This window comes from Pollachius pollachius, assembly GCF_949987615.1.
Source record: "Pollachius pollachius genome assembly, chromosome: 15".
In the NCBI taxonomy this organism is placed as follows: domain Eukaryota; kingdom Metazoa; phylum Chordata; class Actinopteri; order Gadiformes; family Gadidae; genus Pollachius; species Pollachius pollachius.
The window spans coordinates 466,430-484,416 of NC_136948.1; the positions used below are offsets into that span (position 1 = coordinate 466,430).

Consider the following 17,987-nt stretch of genomic DNA (forward strand, 5'->3'; position numbering starts at 1 on the left):
AGTTTGTTCAAACTGCACCAATACAAAGCAACTACATACACAAATTGATATGGAGCCAACATATCAAATGTAAAGCAATATACTTTCCATCTGCTGCAACTATGCACCAAGGCTCCAGGTCAAGGTACAAAGACAACGATAAGATGCTAGATAAAGCATTTCATTAAATGTTTCCACTGCAGTGTGAGGTTTTATCGGGTAGGATAGTGGGCTGGCACAATGCCCACATAAACACAATCGACATTGGCAATCGATCGTGCTTACGTTTCAGTTCTTGCTTTGGTCCTGGGATTCCAGGGTTGGTGAATAGACAGCTGAATTAAGGTGTAAGGTAAGGGCACACCCTGAATGACAGGCCATCAGACGCCTTCAAAAGGTCAGACAGAGACAAAGTCACGGATACAATCGGTGACGGCTGGAGCTGCCTGGGTACATTAGCTTCTCCTCGAGAGGCATGTCCAGGCAAGACGAGCTGGCAACACCTTGGTGTACTGAAGAGCAGAGCTATCGGCACCCCAGGCCTCCCACCGAGGCCGGCCCAACACCGAGAACGGCCTCATAGTGGAGAACTGTCCAATAAGGACGCTGTGTTATGTAACCATCATGACGGGGCAGAACCCTTCTGACTGGAAGGCTCCCGGTGGGTCCTATCTGTGTGAATGGACTGAAGACCAGGCAGTCGTCATGGGGGTTGGCTGGTGAGAACCCCCGAGACAAACCCTTCTGTTGGACAGTCAGATGGGCCTGGGAACATATCGCCATCTCCAGGGACAAGTCGGGATATATAACCTCTGGTTTGGACGGCAGCTCCATCGAGTACCAGGTCTCTTTCGCTCTTCAAAAGACAATTAAAACACATTCACATTTCAGAAAATGACATAGTGATAGTAGATCATATTTGATCATTAAATGATTAATAACCAGAGCAATCAGAGTATTATATATATATATATATATATATATATATATATAAATAACCTAAAAAGATTAAATTAAAATAATTACACTCTGCAGTAGGTATAGCTGATTTAGTAAAGGAAGGGGGAGGGATCAGCTACTGCAGGAACCAGATGGAACTGGTTCCCGGTTGGCCGTGTGTCCGATGGTCACACTGCCGCCCACTTTACCGTCACCTTCTCCCCGTACTGCATTCACATCATTCAGAGACTCTGTTGACACACTGAATGGTTGTCACCGCATGGAGCCGTAGAGGTCATGTGACCTCTGTATTGAGGTCCTTTGTCCATATGCATACATTCATATTTGTCATTTTGCCAGTAAACCCATATGTTCTTTGGTCGAAGTAAACCTCAGGATCATCTTAGTAGAAGTTGCTTAGAATTGAGTAAACAAGATTGTAGTTTGAGAAAAACATTGTTTACATACACACACACACACACACACACACACACACACACACACACGTGTGTGTACACGTGTACACACACTTGTAGGTGCCATGTTTGCACTTTTTTTCCAGACGAGACAGGCTGGCACGATGCCCGGTCGGATCCAATATCAACTTTATTTATAACAACCTTTGGGTTATCGCCCACGGGAGCGAACACAAACACAACACAAACACAACACAAACACACACACACACACACACGCACACTCGCACACCCTCTCTCTCTCTCGCTCTCCCACACATACATCCACACTAATAGGACACATTATCCTACTAAATAAACCTGTCCATGGATGTTAAAGTGTGTAACACGGCACAAAGGTCAGTCCAACAGCAGAGGACTATGGTCAATGGCCTTGAACATTGAGAGTAGACCATAAAGGAGTGATTTCAACTGAAACAAAAGTAGATATTATACATTCAAATTAAGTATGCATAATCACACTCACACCATACAAAGATATTGCTGGTGAGAATAAATGGCTAAAACACCCTTTCCGGGTTGTGTAATATTTATTAGATAATATTTCCTCATTCCAATGTAATATAAACATGGGAGATGGCTGTTTGCACATGGTTGTGTGAGAAGGACACCATGTCATCTGATATTGATAAGAACATTTGAGTAGCACGTCCCGGTCACCCCAGACTGAGAACCTGTAGACTCTGGGAGCTCATGTTTTATTGGCTCTGGCAGATGGTCTGCCCCCGCCCCCCCCAATAGGCCAGGTCTCCAGACAACCTGGCCCTGGCTGATCACATCCGTTCATATCTGGCAGGTTCGATACGTTAGCACTTAGATGCCTTTTCGTAAACGACGAAGATGGCTGCCTTGGACGTGACCGATCTGTTGAATCCACTTTGTGACAGTTTAAAACCAACTGGACAGGATGTTCTCTCTATAAGAAGAACAAACAACTGCACTGAAAGCGTTTCTTGATAAGAAGGATTGGTTTGGCAAAGTTTGGTAATTGCGACAGGATTTGGTCAAAGTTGAATTTCAGCTCAGGGTTACATCACACATTTTATTGCTCTGATTGGGGTGCCTGATTATAATTCCCCTTGGGAATATAAAATGAGTTGCTTTCACTAACAATTTTGTATTTACATCTACTACCAACAAAGTGGTTTTGCATACACAACTTTTTATGAAATCTTTTTATGAGATTTATGAGAACTGCCTGTAAATCATATAATGCAATGAGAGATGCAGTAGTATCAAATATTAGATTATTATCATTGTAACTTTTTTTCTCCTGCAACTTTTATAGACGCACTGTGGTCCAAGATCAGGAGAGGGTTTGAGTGCAGGTGAACTGAATATACTAATAACAAGACTTTATATTATGATAATGTTATATGTTTAAAAGGCAACAGCCCATTTACACAGGGACATTAACATGGATGAATGGTGCAGCCGCCACAAGATAGTTCATATCTTGTACTGATATGTAGGACAGAGTAGAGAATATTCATACTCATTCACCAGTCTCATATGTTGATAAGAAGTCTTTATACTGATCCATTTTCCCCATTTTAGGTTGATTGCATTTGAATTAAATGCAATGTGCATCCGATGACGTAGTCGTGGGCAAACACTAAAATGTATCTTGGGCCCCTGTCGTCCCTCAGGAAGGGACGACAGGGAAAACTCCCAAATAGATTGTTTATGTTCTATTGAAATTAAAACATTTCATTTAAAGGATTTTTTTTATTTTTTTGTATATGTGCTTACGAATAATTGTGTGTTTTATTGTTTCATCGTCGACTGAATATTATTACTATTATCTACGACTGATTCATGTTATTTGAGTTGTATACTCATTTAAGTGTTGTTGTTTTGTATTATTACCATTCAATTAAGTTGACCGAATTGAAATACGTTGCTAAATGTGCCCTCACTTTCCTAAGGTGGGATTTCTGATGGGGAAAGCGCGCTGAATTTTCCAGGGGAAAATTCATAAAGGCTTAAAGAATAAAAGACAATCCCGGTGGCCAGGCGACGTCCTAATGTGATTGGGTCTGCCTGATGAAACTACAGCGAGTTGTATATTCATTTAAGTGTTGTTGTCCCGGTGCTAAGAGGCCAGGCGACGTCCTAATGTGATTGGGTCTGCCTGATGAAACGACAGCGTTCCAAGATGGACTCCTGAAAGCGCCTCGTAGATACTGTGGTCGTGCGTCTTATCCTTTTGCTTCATGCAGGCTGTAGAAGCAACCCAGTGGAAAAAAAAGGTTGGAGTTTAATTAATTATTTTAATAATCATTTATTAATAGCTGTCACATTGAGAATGGTTGCTCACGCTCACTCTCAGTAATGCACCTTCCTAAGCAAAAGACATTTGACTGCAACCTTACGTTGAACCTAAACCTCCAAAGGTTCCTGAAGCGCACATGCAACTTTCCCACATGTAGGCAATTTACGTTTTTAATTAGTACATGTAGAAGTTGTACATGTATATCGTAGTATATATAATGTGGTCTAGTTGTTGCTAAGAAGCCTCCATTCAACGGTTCAATATGGTTCCTTTGCTCAGTCCCCGAGGGTGTTCCAATGTTTTATAAGGTCTGTAAATCAACAGAGAGCAACATATGACACTTGACTTGAGTTGTTGCAAGTTCATTTAAAGGACAATATTTTATTTTGTCTTCACTGTCTTAAGGAGGTAAAATAACATGAGGGTCAAAGGTTAGAAAAAATGTGCCAGACTTAAGGATAATGTTTTGGATGTGGATCTCCTTTCCCTGTTTCCTGTCCAAGGCCCTACAGCCTGCCAAGCTCCACCGGGGGCTCCAGCCACCGGGAGCAACACCACACACCAACCAGGAGGACCTGGGGTCAGGAGATGAAGACACACTGAGGCACAGCTGGATGTAACGATGGAGTCAGCTCAGACACAGCTGGATGTAACGATGGAGTCAGCTCAGACACAGCTGGATGTAACGATGGAGTCAGCTCAGACACAGCTGGATGTAACGATGGAGTCAGCTCAGACACAGCTGGATGTAACGATGGAGTCAGCTCAGACACAGCTCGATGGTGACAAAGTGACTTCAGACACAGGCTCGAAAGTAACAATGGATTCACTTTCATGGTCATGGGAACGTGTTAGGGCTCATAGAGTACAGATGGATAGGTTCCTGACTGACTGTTTTCATTGACTGTGATGCCAAAGAATCAGGGCTTGAAACTGATAGAAATAAATTAGGCATGGTGAAAAGACATTTTGGAAGACTTGAATGATCTGTTTCCTGGAATTGGGTGTTTAACACCAAATCAACTCATACAGAGACCCGAACACTCCCCCAGTGATACATCCACCCTGCAAGGTTCTCATCACGCTCAAAGAAAACATTGTGGTGAGATCGTCAGACAAGAAGAACCAAGCCAGGCATGGCAAGCCAGTTTAAGTGGTATCAGACAATGGACCACAATTTGCCAGTGCAGAATTCAGCCAGTTTACAAGTGAATGGGAATTCCAACACATCACTTCATGCCAAGGTTATGCATAGTTGAACAGATGGCCCGAACTAACTGTTCAAACTTCAAAGGATCTATTCAAGAAAGCTCAGTGCAGCAAAAGTGCCTTACGCTCATACCGAAACACACCACTAGATGGTTCCTCACCAGAACAACTGCTAAAAGGGTGTCAAAGATAAACTTCAACAAGCTGCTGATACCTGGGAGAAGAATCAACTGAAAGAGGGACGACAGAAAAGATACCGAGACCGACAAAGAATCGACCTGACCTTCAACGTGGAGAGTTAGAAAATTCAAATGGGAGATGAATGGCAACCTGCAGTCGTCATTGGCAACAACTACGTCCACTCTTCATCGAAACAGCGTATGGAAGCACATAGAGAAGAATCAGAAAGGACATTCTGAAGACAGGAGTAGGAAATACAAAACCAACCCCAGCCGAGAAGACAGCTTACGTATGAATCCTTAGTTCATCTGACTAGACACGTAATGATGGAGTCATTTTAACATAGCAAACATTACAGCTAGCAAGATATATATAGCAACAAGCCTTGAACCTTTCATACATTGCATCTTAATATGTTTGGCTCCCAGCAGCAGCTGGGTAACGTTGTGGTCTCCAGCACAGCACTTCATTGTAAAGCTAGCGTGGAGAATTGAAATACATCTGTCCTGTCAACTCTTCCTCCGCCAAAGATGCTTTATCTTTTAATCGGAAATGTATAAGGTCCAAATCTACATTTTTGACTTTTTACAGTCAAGTTAGCTTTTAGAGTTTAGCTGTCTGCTTCTGGTCACTGTCACAATAGATGTGGACATTTTTCATTAAACCTTGACTTGAAAGTGTAACAACGTTTGATGATTCAGAATATGAATACTAATATAAGGGTTCGTAAATATAATAACAATAAATATAAAACTTATATTAAACAAGAGAAGTTATTAGACTTCCTTTAAATCTTTCCATCGACTTCAACAAGGCAATGAATTCACTAGCAGTGCTGTCAGTCTGATGCTGGGCTGTGTCAGACTGTCTGGTGTCGCTTATGATGGCTTCTGGTAACATTGTCTGGAAAAGTGCAGACTTTGATCCCAACTCATACCCTGTCTGTCTGTCTGTCTGTCTGTCTGTCTGTCTGTCTGTCTGTCTGTCTCTCTCTAAAGTGTCACTCTTTTCATCAAAATGTTGGAAAAGCCAGTTATTGCCAGTTATTTCGTTTTTTGTGTGTGTGTGTGTGTGTGTGTGTGTGTGTGTGTATGTATGTCTGTGTTTGTGTGTGTGTATACATGTGCGCATGTGTGTGTATCAGGATAGCTGTGCATCATTTCCAAAGCCAGCCAAACAAGCTATCTTAAACACGTATATATTGTTTTCGGCTGGGCTTGAAATTATGTCGCAAGCCGCCAGTCGATAGTCAAACACAGACCAGACAACCTCTGTCACCTCCAGCTGTCGTTACATAACGTTATGCATGGCACACTTAAAGCCACTCATGTGGAAACAAACAGCTTCGCCGGGAAAACACCACCCGGGAAATACACCACCGCCCGGAAAAACACCACCGCAAGGACAAACACCAGCACCAGGAGAAACACCCCCAGGGGATCACAATAGAGGTAGCGGGTAAGAAACACCATCTGGAGAAACTCCACTGCAAGGAGAAACACCACCCGGAAAAACACCACCACCAGGAGAAACAATTAGGGCATTTAGCAGACGCTTTTTCCCAAAGCGACTTACATTGGTTGATACACACATTGAGCACCGACGGCAGGGACCATGCATTAGGGTTAGGAGTCTTGCTCAGGGACACATCAACACTCAGCTGGGGATCGAACTAGCAACCTTTCGGTTACAAGACAACTGCTCAACCTCCTGAGCTAAGCTGACCTAACCACTGAGAACACCAGCAGGAGAAACACCACCAGGAGAAGCACCAGCAGGAAAAACACCAGAAGGAGAAACACCAGAAGGAGAAACACCAACAGGAGAAACACCACCAGGAGAAGCACCAGCAGGAGAAACACCAGAAGGAGAAACACCAACAGGAGAAACACCAGCAGGAGAAACACCACCAGGAGAAGCACCAGCAGGAGAAACCCCAGCAGGAGAAACACCACCAGGAGAAACACCACCAGGAGAAACTCCACCAACTGGAGAAATACCAGCAGGAGAAACACCAGCAGGAGAAACACCAGCAGGAGAAACACCACCAGGAGAAGCACCAGCAGGAGAAACACCACCAGGAGAAACACCACCAGGAGAAACTCCACCAACTGGAGAAATACCAGCAGGAGAAACACCAGCAGGAGAAACACCAGCAGGAGAAACACCACCAGGAGCAACACCAGCAGGAGAAACACCACCAACTGGAGAAATACCAGCACATACACAAACATACGCAAACACCAACACCAACACCAACACCAACACACACACACACACACACACACACATTTATGTGAAAAGACCAAGACAAAGTCATCCCATTAATTGAAAGGTTGTGTGCTGTCTGAAGTAAGGGACAATCTCACAAAACCATCCAGTTAAAAAATGTAACATTTCACAGAAAGGACACAATACTAATAATTAGTTTGGCATGAATAAATTACTTAGACTGAATGGATGATGCACTTTATAGTATATCTATATCTTTATCTATACATATATAGATATACATATATATATTATCAGAACAGGTGATTTTTGTAGAATATTAAGTCATTTAAATGTAGTTTATATTACTTTTGATTGCAAGCACATATTTAGGAATAATTTGTGTGTATTTTATAATATATAAATATATATATATATATTATTATACATAGGCTATGTATATTATATATTTGGTGTATATTTGTTATGTTGCTACGAATATTTTAAATGTTTCCTGATTTTTATTGGCTAGTAACCCTGTCTGAAACAATTGTATTCAGTGCGACTTAACAAAACATAAACCTGAGAAAACGATGACTTTACAAGTAAAGAGTGTAGTAAGGTCAAAGACACAAACATCCCATCGCCCTGCCTGTGTGTGGCAGAACAAGGACGTTTGGTAATATTAATTAATGCGTGGAGAAACAATATTTCCACTGTCGTGAGTTTCTGTAACGATGACCCAATATTTGTTCAATGAAATGGCCTAATTTTCTGTCTACAGACAAGCCTGTCCAGTTCTCACCAGCACATTAACCAATAGATAAAGGCTTCAGTAGTCCACAGCTTCCCTCGGTGCCGGCCGGCTGGCTGTGATCAACTCTTACTCAATGACCCACTTCAAGCCATGCTCATGATATTATTGGCATTGTTTCACAGATTGTATCGTTAGACTGCAAATAAGTTCAGAGATTTTCCCAAAAGCTTAATATCCAACCATTAAAAGATATACAATAGATTATTCATATTTTAATATTTTACAATAATATGTGTACTTCATAAATTACATTTACTTATACTATTATATAATGTATAAATATTAGTTATACATTTGACATGTTGTACATTACATATATTAATGAATATACTTTTTTTTACTAAAGTAAACTAGTGCTGAAAAGTTGTATTTTATTTTTTCATTTTTCAATAGCTGAATAATTCTTAATTGAGATGAAATACATCATCTGATGATCTTTGATCTCTGAAAGAAATGTAAATAAATATCTTATTCAATAACGGCAGTTATTGAATTCAACATCTATCTAGATTCAACATTTGTGTGAGGCCATTGTAATAAGCACCCAGGGTTAGGGTTAGGGTAGGGTTAGGGTTAGGGTTAGGGTTAGGGTTGGGGGGTAGGGTTAGGGTTAGGGGGTAGGGGGGATGAAACCGTGTCCCCTCTGCTCCCCAAAGAAATACCAACCTGCTTCATTCATTCTCCCTACTCTTTAATCTGTTAAACAATATGATTCTACAAAAAAATGCAAATAACAACTGGCATTCTGGCTCCATGTACTCTAGGCTTCACCCACTAAAGCATCGACGAGGGTTGGACCACAGAAGCACGGAGAGGTGTTCATGTGCCAACAGAACTCTCTAGGAATATCTAAGGAGGTACATGAGGCGACCGGATACATCTGAGCAATCAGCACCTGCCCTAGTGAGGCTAAGGATTTAAACTAAGAAGAACCGATATGCTCATTTGGCCTTTGTAATGTTGTCAACCTGAATCTGAACATTCCTGGAAATGTCAGAATAGATCTTTCTAGAAAGTTGAGACCTAAATGATACTCGACCAAATTGATCAATAATTGGCTCCTGACCCAAACAACATCAACAACAACGCTCTGCCCAACTGAACCAAGCCATATGTGGCAACAGCCTGACCACAATAATCAACCAATGTTATGCTCCCATGGGTCACCCGTCCCTGATCAATGCACATCTACCTGCTCAATGATGGACACTGAATGTCCCAATGTATGAACTTATCCTTGTTAAAGTAGATTTGTGTTAAAAGAGCCATCATCTTTCTGGGGGTCATTGAGGTCATCCTGAAGAGGGAGAGGAGAGAAGAAGGTGAAGGTTGACTTAACTGCTGGTGTTCTGTGTGTGTGTGTGTGTGTGTGTGTGTGTGTGTGTGTGTGTGTGTGTGTGTGTGTGTGTGTGTGTTTGTGTGTGTATGTGTGTGTATGTGTGTATGTGTAGGTGTGTGAGTGTGTGGGCGTTGGTTTGTGTGTGTGTGTATGTGTGTGTGTGTGTGTGTGTTTGTGTGTGTATGTGTGTGTGTGTATGTGTAGGTGTGTGTGAGTGTGTGGGCGTTGTGTGTGTGTGTGTGTGTGTGTGTGTGTGTGTGTGTGTGTGTGTGTGTGTGTGTGTGTGTGTGTCTGTGTCTGGAGGGTTTAAAACAGCCCTTCATGTGAGGTTGTGAGATTGTGAGAGTGAGTGTGGTTTCCATAGCGTCATCCTGGTTTTTAAAATCAGGAACTGGTGAATGTGAGAATGCAAGACTGTGGTGTTCCACAGAGAAACAAAAATAATCATCATCCTGCTGTCTTCATCTCCTTATTCAAATGTACCAATCCCGCCCCTTCCTCCTCAATAACACACACACACACACACACACACACACACACACACTCACCAATTCACAAACATACACATAGACAAACACACACACGCACGCACATGCACACATGCACACACTTACAAAATCTACAAACACCCACACTCACACACACACCCCTTTGATAGGGAACCATCCAGGTCAGTCTTGCATCAATGGATATTTGACCGTCTGACTCACTGTTTATCTTTCTTTAAAATAATTTGGTCTGTGTGCACATGCACCGTAGTGAATGTCCAAAGGTCACAGCCTTCGCCAGAAGCTATGAAGCCATTAAGCGCCCAGCCTAGATTTTTGCAGGCGCTTTATTTTCTTTGAGTACAATATATACAATATATAGCACACTTTTGTGTGCTTTTGTGTGTGTGTGTGTGTGTGTATGTGTGTGTGTGCGTGTTACACACACACACACACACACACTTAAATTGTGTTGCTTGTTGTATTACATTTATAATTAGTCTTATTTAGTCTATTAAGGCAGCCAATCCACTCCTAGTTCATCAGGAGCTTTTCCTTTGAGTGGCTAGGGCTAGGGACTGCACCTTTGATTCGGGGATATACAAAAACAATTGAACTGGATAACTGCAAGAACGAATCAATTAACTTAATCATAGGCATTATTCAATTCTTGAATATCAATGAAGAAACGTAAGGAGGCTTTCAATTCAATAACTCGAACCTTTCAATGAGTGAGGGTGTAGTGACCGAGTGTGACACCAGGCCACAGGGAAGGTGGGAGGTGTTCCGTTTCACTCTATTGATGTCTGATTTCACCCTTTGTCAACATTTCATCTCATGTTTAGTTCACAACTATACCCACCTGGCAAGTCTCACTATATCACTGCCCACAAAAGGCTGGTTCATTTTGAAGAAGAAAAAAAGGCAGATAAAATATGAACTTCCCTATTTAGGAATTCACCAGCAGCACAGTTGTTCTACTGCTCAATCAAACAAACAAATAAAATAAGAATAAATACGACAAATATCTGGCAGGCCAACCAAGTGGTCGGTACATGTATTGTTTGGTATCGGGCAGTACAATGACGGAGAGTTGGAAAGAATGTTCAATGGACAACGTTGTAATGTGGGTCAAGTCTTTCGAGACTGTTCCTGTGGTGAATGGCTTCACAAACACATTTAACTTGACATTTTGCTTGACATCCACCCAGTGATGATCAGATAATAGACAATGACACTTCCAACCGCAGGACTGAGGGAGGGAATTCTAGTGGAGCGATGCCACAAGACATTTTTATGTCTTTTGATAACACAAAACTGGACATTGGAACTTAAGAATAAATATTATACTTTGACAAATGGAAGTCAATCTATCCAATGTTTATTATTATACTAGGGTGCGCTATTTGCACGATTTCCCCCCCCCCCCCCGCGTTAGGGGTAGGGTTTCCCACTTCTTGTTTGAGGGGTAGAGCCAAGTGGTCGGGCTACGGGGTCCTCCAAACTGAGATTTCTCAGAGGCAATATAGAAGCGAACGCTGTACATGTCAGGCAACAAACTTGTCGAAAAGCGAAAGGAACTCGAAATGATGGGATGGGGGAAGAATAAGAAATGGGAGTGGGCGTGTGACTTCCCTTGTGGAGAATAAGTTCACTTAAAAGGATTTGGGATATAAAGATTGATTCCTCCACTGCAGCAGCCTACAGGATGAGCTCCGTGGGAGCGATACCATTTTGGTATTCTGACATTGATTTCATGCTAGCTTGAGAACCAGATGAATCTGCAAGCTCATGTTTTATGTGCTTTGGCATCTATGTCTGGCAGAGAGGGGACTTGAGTTTGCGATTTTGACTCGAGTCACACTTGAGTCACACACACAGTGATTACCAAACAGTGTGACTCGCACAAGTCTCACACACAGTGACTTGAGCCTTGACTTCAAAAGACTTGAGACTCGACTCAGACTTGAGAATTGGGACTTTTGCATTAACATTAAGGAAATGTCTAAAGAGATGTATTTCATTCCTGGCGTAACCTTATGCCTCTGTGTGATTACTGGCATGTGAATGCACACGCAGACGTCTGAGTTTTTAAGACCAATCCAGAATCGTGCCGGCAAAAGTGTTGAACAATTTATTCTATATAAACACTGAATACATAAATGAGCATGTCATTATTTGTTATCCTAAGCTTAGTGATCACAATAGAGGTAGAGGACCGAGAACATATCCTTATCGTCTATGCATGGTATTATCCATAATAGCTCCTTTCATTAACTAGTCCAATCCGAACTCCATAGAGCTCTTTCTTTACCTGCCATATTTTTTTTTCCCAAAGGCATAAAATGCCTCTACGTCATGCAAAGAAGCAACAATAACTCAAATGACACAGCGCATATATCACACACACAAACCCTGAAAATAATCAGCTCACAATGATTAAGATAACAAAGAGACTTCACATAAATACTGAAACAAACAAATACTAATAACATACTCTACTTATGTAAAATATGTAAGTATATATCATTTAATTTAGCAGCTACAATTGTTATTTGTATGTGTGTGTGCAATAAATATTATATTTATTTCAGTCGGTTTAGCCATATTGTATGTATCAATTGACTTTATTAGTATTTTACAATGTTTGGAAATGGGCTATCTTAATTTTCTGCTTTTTATTGATAGAAAAAAAAACTTGTGTAGTAGTAGTATCGGCCGATTCAAAGAGGTGTTTCTCGGAATCGGTATTAGTTACATAATGTGGTATGGGTGCAACTTTAGTTGCACCCATACCACATTGGGTCTAATGGGTGGATCTAATGGGTGGGATGGGTGCAACTTTAGTTGCACCCATCCCACCCATTAGATCGGTCCCACCCGTTAGATCGGTCACAGGTCAAACCTAAGTGTGTTCTAGGGCCAGTGTTGAGCTGGTTTAGATCGGTCACAGGTCAAACCTGAGGGTGTTCTAGGGCCAGTGTTGAGCTGGTTAAGATCGGTCACAGGTCAAACCTGAGGGTGTTCTAGGGCCAGTGTTGAGCTGGTTAAGATCGGTCACAGGTCAAACCTGAGGGTGTTCTAGGGCCAGTGTTGAGCTGGTTTAGATCGGTCACAGGTCAAACCTAAGGGTGTTCTAGCGCCAGTGTTGAGCTGGTTAAGATCGGTCACAGGTCAAACCTGAGGGTGTTCTAGGGCCAGTGCTGAGCTGGTTTAGATCGGTCACAGGTCAAACCTGAGGGTGTTCTAGGGCCAGTGTTGAGCTGGTTAAGATCGGTCACAGGTCAAACCTGAGGGTGTTCTAGGGCCAGTGTTGAGCTGGTTTAGATCGGTCACAGGTCAAACCTAAGGGTGTTCTAGCGCCAGTGTTGAGCTGGTTAAGATCGGTCACAGGTCAAACCTGAGGGTGTTCTAGGGCCAGTGCTGAGCTGGTTTAGATCGGTCACAGGTCAAACCTGAGGGTGTTCTAGGGCCAGTGTTGAGCTGGTTTAGATCGGTCAAAGGTCAACCTAAGGGTGTTCTAGGGCCAGTGTTGAGCTGGTTAAGATCGGTCAAAGGTCAACCTAAGGGTGTTCTAGGGCTTTCATCAGTGGGCCACCGGCTCCATCACATCATCCCTGTGTTACCTCCTTTGGTGATAGATAGCGACTTAACAGACAAATGTTCGAGATTGCAACCTGCATGCACATTTGTTTTAGGTACTCAACATCATCCAAAATATTTAAAAGCCTATTTGAATATAAGTGCACCTATTTTCTTTATTTTTTCAATACAAAACTGAATGTATGAAATCATATTTTTCATTTGCGTTAGCGATGATGACCGTGGCTGCTTGTGATTTGATTGGTTGATTCGTATATTGTCGTGTGTACTGATTTACCAACCTGCTATTGGTCCGTCATTACCAAAGCACATTTGTGTCCATCAGGCTCCGTGTTACATGTACGGTGAATAAGGGGCGGGGTCTATTTCTAATGAATAGGACGAATAATGCCCTCCATTTAAAACATCAACCAGGCTCAAAGTCGTCTTCCAAATGTTAACAAACTCCAATTAGTTTCCGAGTTTCCTAAGTCTCGGTAGAGAGCTTCGGGCGAAAGGCTGTGTGTGTGTGTATGTGTTGGCGCGTGCCCGCGTGTGTGCGTGTGTTTGTGTGTTTTGTGTGTGTGCGTGTGTCTGTGTTTTTTGTGTGTGTGTGTGTGTTTTGTGTGTGTGTGTGTGTGTGTGTGTGTGTGTGTGTGTGTGCGTGTGTGTGTGTGAGGGGAGGGGGGGGTTGGCAGCGAGACGGGGGTATACTACGTATGACGTCATGATCTTTCCACCAGATAAGCCTGGCGGCTCTGCCGCTGAACACAACATCAGTATAAAAAGAGTGGGATTGGGCGCCGCGTCCGGACATCATACCCGCGGCGCGCGGAGACGGAGACGGACCTTTGCGTTGGAGCCGCTAGTTGAATCCCCTGTTGATGAACACAGCGAAGCCTTCCCTGGGAGTACGGCGTGTTTAAGGAGCTCCACTGTGGGGACAGCGAACATGGCAGCAAGTTCAACCAAATACACGAGGTTATGAAATACGCGCCGCGCGTCGGTCCGCCCGCGTCGGGGCCGAACCGGACGATGGGGACGGGGCCAGAGGACCTGCTGGTCGCCCTGCAGATCCTCCCCGGGTTCTTCTCCAACTGCCTGTTCCTCGCGCTGTACGACTCGGTGCTGCTGCTGAAGCGCGCGGTGTCCCTGCTCCGTGTCTCCCGCTCCGCGCGGGGCGGCGGAGAGTGCCAGCGCGCGCTCACCTCGGAGGGGATGCGCTCCATCTGGAGGGGCTTCCTGCTGGACGCCTACAAGCAGGTCGGTTAACACGGGTCAAGCAGGTCGGTTAACACGGGTCAAGCAGGTCGGTTAACACGGGTCAAACAGGTCGGTTATCACGGGTCAAACAGGTCGGTTAACACGGGTCAAACAGGTCGGTTAACACGGGTTAAACAGGTCGGTTAACACGGGTCAAACGGGCCAGTCGAGACCGAGCGCTCCACTTAGGGAAGGAAAGTCTAAACGAAGCCTCTCTTTTGATTTTAAAGAGGATTTTCATATATGTTAGATATTGGATATGAGCAGTAGCATATCAGCTCTTTTAAGCTTCCAAATAATTTGTTACGAAAGTAAAATCCTTTTTTTTCTTTTAATCAATCTCATGTGTATTCTTAGCCAGTGATCATGTTGTGAATGATAATGAACAACGAGTTTGCGTTCATTCACTTAAATGAAAGCATTGTCACCCTTAACTGAACTGTATGTGTGCATATAGCTACACACACGCACACGCCCGCCGCTCCCTACACGCAGAGCACGCAGAGTGCGTAGGGAGCCAAGTACCTGGGGCACCAAAAATTATGGTTTGTAAAAAAAATTAAAAAATAAAGAAAAATTATTACATTATTGAATTAAAAAAATATATAAATTAGTTATGAAGAGGCCCACCGTTGTTTTTTCTTAATTGCATAACCTATCACTCAATTTCGGCAATTATATGTTTTTACCTAATATATAAAAAGAGGCCCCCCCCCGCTCGCGTAGGGCACCGAAATGGCCAGCAGCGGCCCTGCACACGCACACACACACACACACACACACACACACACACACACACACACACACATGTATACACACAGATCAATAAAAACATTAATAAACAAAGCAATAAAGTCAACAATTAAATAAAGTCAATTAAGTAGTTAATTTAAATGAGTGACTTATTAGGTTCTTTGGGTAGGGGATAGTAGCCTAGGACGGCAGCTCAGGGGTCCCTCTGAATCCACTTTGTGCTTTGGTCTCACAGTGATTACTGCAACTCTTTGGTTGACAAAGAGCCAACTGGTCGGAGCACAGAACTGGTTTGATGAACCTTTCTTTGTGATGAGAACCAAAGAAAGGAGGGACATAAGGCCCCGTGTCCATCCAGCGCAGGAACAGGAACCAGGGGCGTCAGGATACTGCCCTGTACTAATGTCAATCAGACCGAAGTGTTTCTCCCTCCTCCACCTTTGTGACCTTTGAACCCTGCGTCCCTAGGTCAAACTCGGCGGCGAGGCGCCGAACTCCAAGGTGGTCAACATCCCGGGCGGCCGGCCCGGCGCCGGGGCCCCGGCCAGCGGCGGCCCCGTGCGCGGCCCCGGGGGCGAGTGCCACCTGCTGGACTTTGAGTCGTCGGACCGCCCCCTGGTGGTGAACTTCGGCTCAGCCACCTGACCCCCCTTCACCAGCCACCTGCCGGCCTTTCGGCGGTTGGTGGAGGAGTTCAGCCCCGTGGCGGACTTCCTGCTGGTGTACATCGACGAGGCGCACCCCTCGGACGGCTGGGAGGCGCCCGCCATGGGCCAGCGCTGCTTCGCCGTGCGCAAGCACCGCAGCCTGGAGGAGCGAGTGGTGGCAGCACGCACACTCACCGAGCACTTCGGCCTGCCGCCGCAGTGCCGGCTGGTGGCGGACAGCATGGACAACAACGCCAACGCCGCCTACGGCGTGGCCAACGAGCGCGTCTGCATCGTGCAGCGCCGCAAGATCGCCTACCTGGGCGGGAAGGGACCCTTTTTTTACAACCTGAAGGACGTCCGCCAGTGGCTGGAGCAGCGCTCCGGCCGGCGGTAGGGTGTGGGGTCAGGGGTTAGGGTCTGGGGTCAGGGGTTAGGGTGTGGGGTCAGGGGTTAGGGTGTGGGGTCAGGGGTTAGGGTCTGGGGTCAGGGGTTAGGGTCTGGGGTCAGGGGTTAGGGTGTGGGGTCAGGGGTTAGGGTGTGGGGTCAGGGGTTAGGGTCTGGGGTCAGGGGTTAGGGTGTGGGGTCAGGGGTTAGGGTCTGGGGTCAGGGGTTAGGGTCTGGGGTCAGGGGTTAGGGTCTGGGGTCAGGGGTTAGGGTCTGGGGTCAGGGGTTAGGGTGTGGGGTCAGGGGTTAGGGTCTGGGGTCAGGGGTTAGGGTCTGGGGTCAGGGGTTAGGGTCTGGGGTCAGGGGTTAGGGTGTGGGGTCAGGGGTTAGGGTCTGGGTGATACGTAAGAAGCAGCAGGATACGCTGGGGGAAGGCAGCCCAGAGGAGGGGAGCTGTCCCCGGGAAGGGACCAACATGACGCCTGTTTTCACCACAAGGCGACGCTCCCGGCCTAGGCGTTTATTATGGGCTGGTTGATGCAGCGAGTTGACGGCAGAGATGCTTCGTATGCGTCTGTGACGGCTGCACATCCCTTAGTTATGAACAGGAAGGCTTTTATTTTATCCACAGAAAGTCTTTGAAACTTATACCGCTGTTTGAAGAACACCAAATTAAATGAGAGAAAGAGACCAGCGTTGTGTTCATATCTGTATACATATTTAAATATGAACAAAAATAATTTATTTTTAAAGTGTTTTTAACAATGTTTTGTCATTTCACATAGGCAAAATGTTTCTAGTGTGCAATTCGACACCCTTTAGGTTATTTAAGATGGCGTGATTATGTGAGTCTCTTGTCATAGTAGGACGCCATTCAAGAGCATCTTGGATCCATCCCAGGATGTTTTAGAGGTCGTAGTGTCAGCGTGTTGATGGATGACAGTCTTACATGTGACTTTGGTTTAGTTTCAACACAAGCATCACAACCATCTTTAAACAACACTGCATTACAATAATATACATTGACTGTAGTTGACTTCTACTTTTCAGTTCGGTTTCACAAAAAGTAGGTAAGAACGTTCATGTGACATTAACGGCCTCTAAATCGCTTCTGGGGCAGCTGAGAAAGCAACTTTAAATTGCTGGCAATTTCTTGAGGAAGCAAGTGATGGTGGTGGGGGCTGGAGTCATGAAGGATAAGGGAGACGATGCAGATGTTTCCATAAGAGCAGATAATATTTTGAGTTAAACAGTGTATCCATGACTACTTAGACACAGAGTCCGACCAGACACAGCATGTTGACAGTATTTTCAAGACTCATGTATTCGTCCAGCGTGTAATAACAATGGTGTCTGATTATGTTAGGTTCGGTTATGTTTTATGTTATGTTCCTGAAATGTTGTTTGAGCATTCATTTCGGCATATTTTAGCTGTAAAGAAA

The 17,987-nt window shown here is 44.3% G+C and overlaps 1 protein-coding gene across 1 annotated transcript; it reads left to right on the forward strand.

Annotated features, from left to right (window-relative positions):
- The first annotated feature begins 14,291 nt into the window (after window positions 1–14,291).
- dio2 (iodothyronine deiodinase 2) lies at window positions 14,292–16,568 on the forward strand. Its single transcript, XM_079752847.1, has 2 exons — window positions 14,292–14,758; window positions 15,980–16,568. Exons 1-2 carry the CDS (start codon window positions 14,480–14,482, stop codon window positions 16,553–16,555), a joined length of 855 nt encoding a protein of 284 aa, XP_079608973.1. The 5' UTR covers window positions 14,292–14,479; the 3' UTR covers window positions 16,556–16,568.
- Window positions 16,569–17,987: the final 1,419 nt, after the last annotated feature.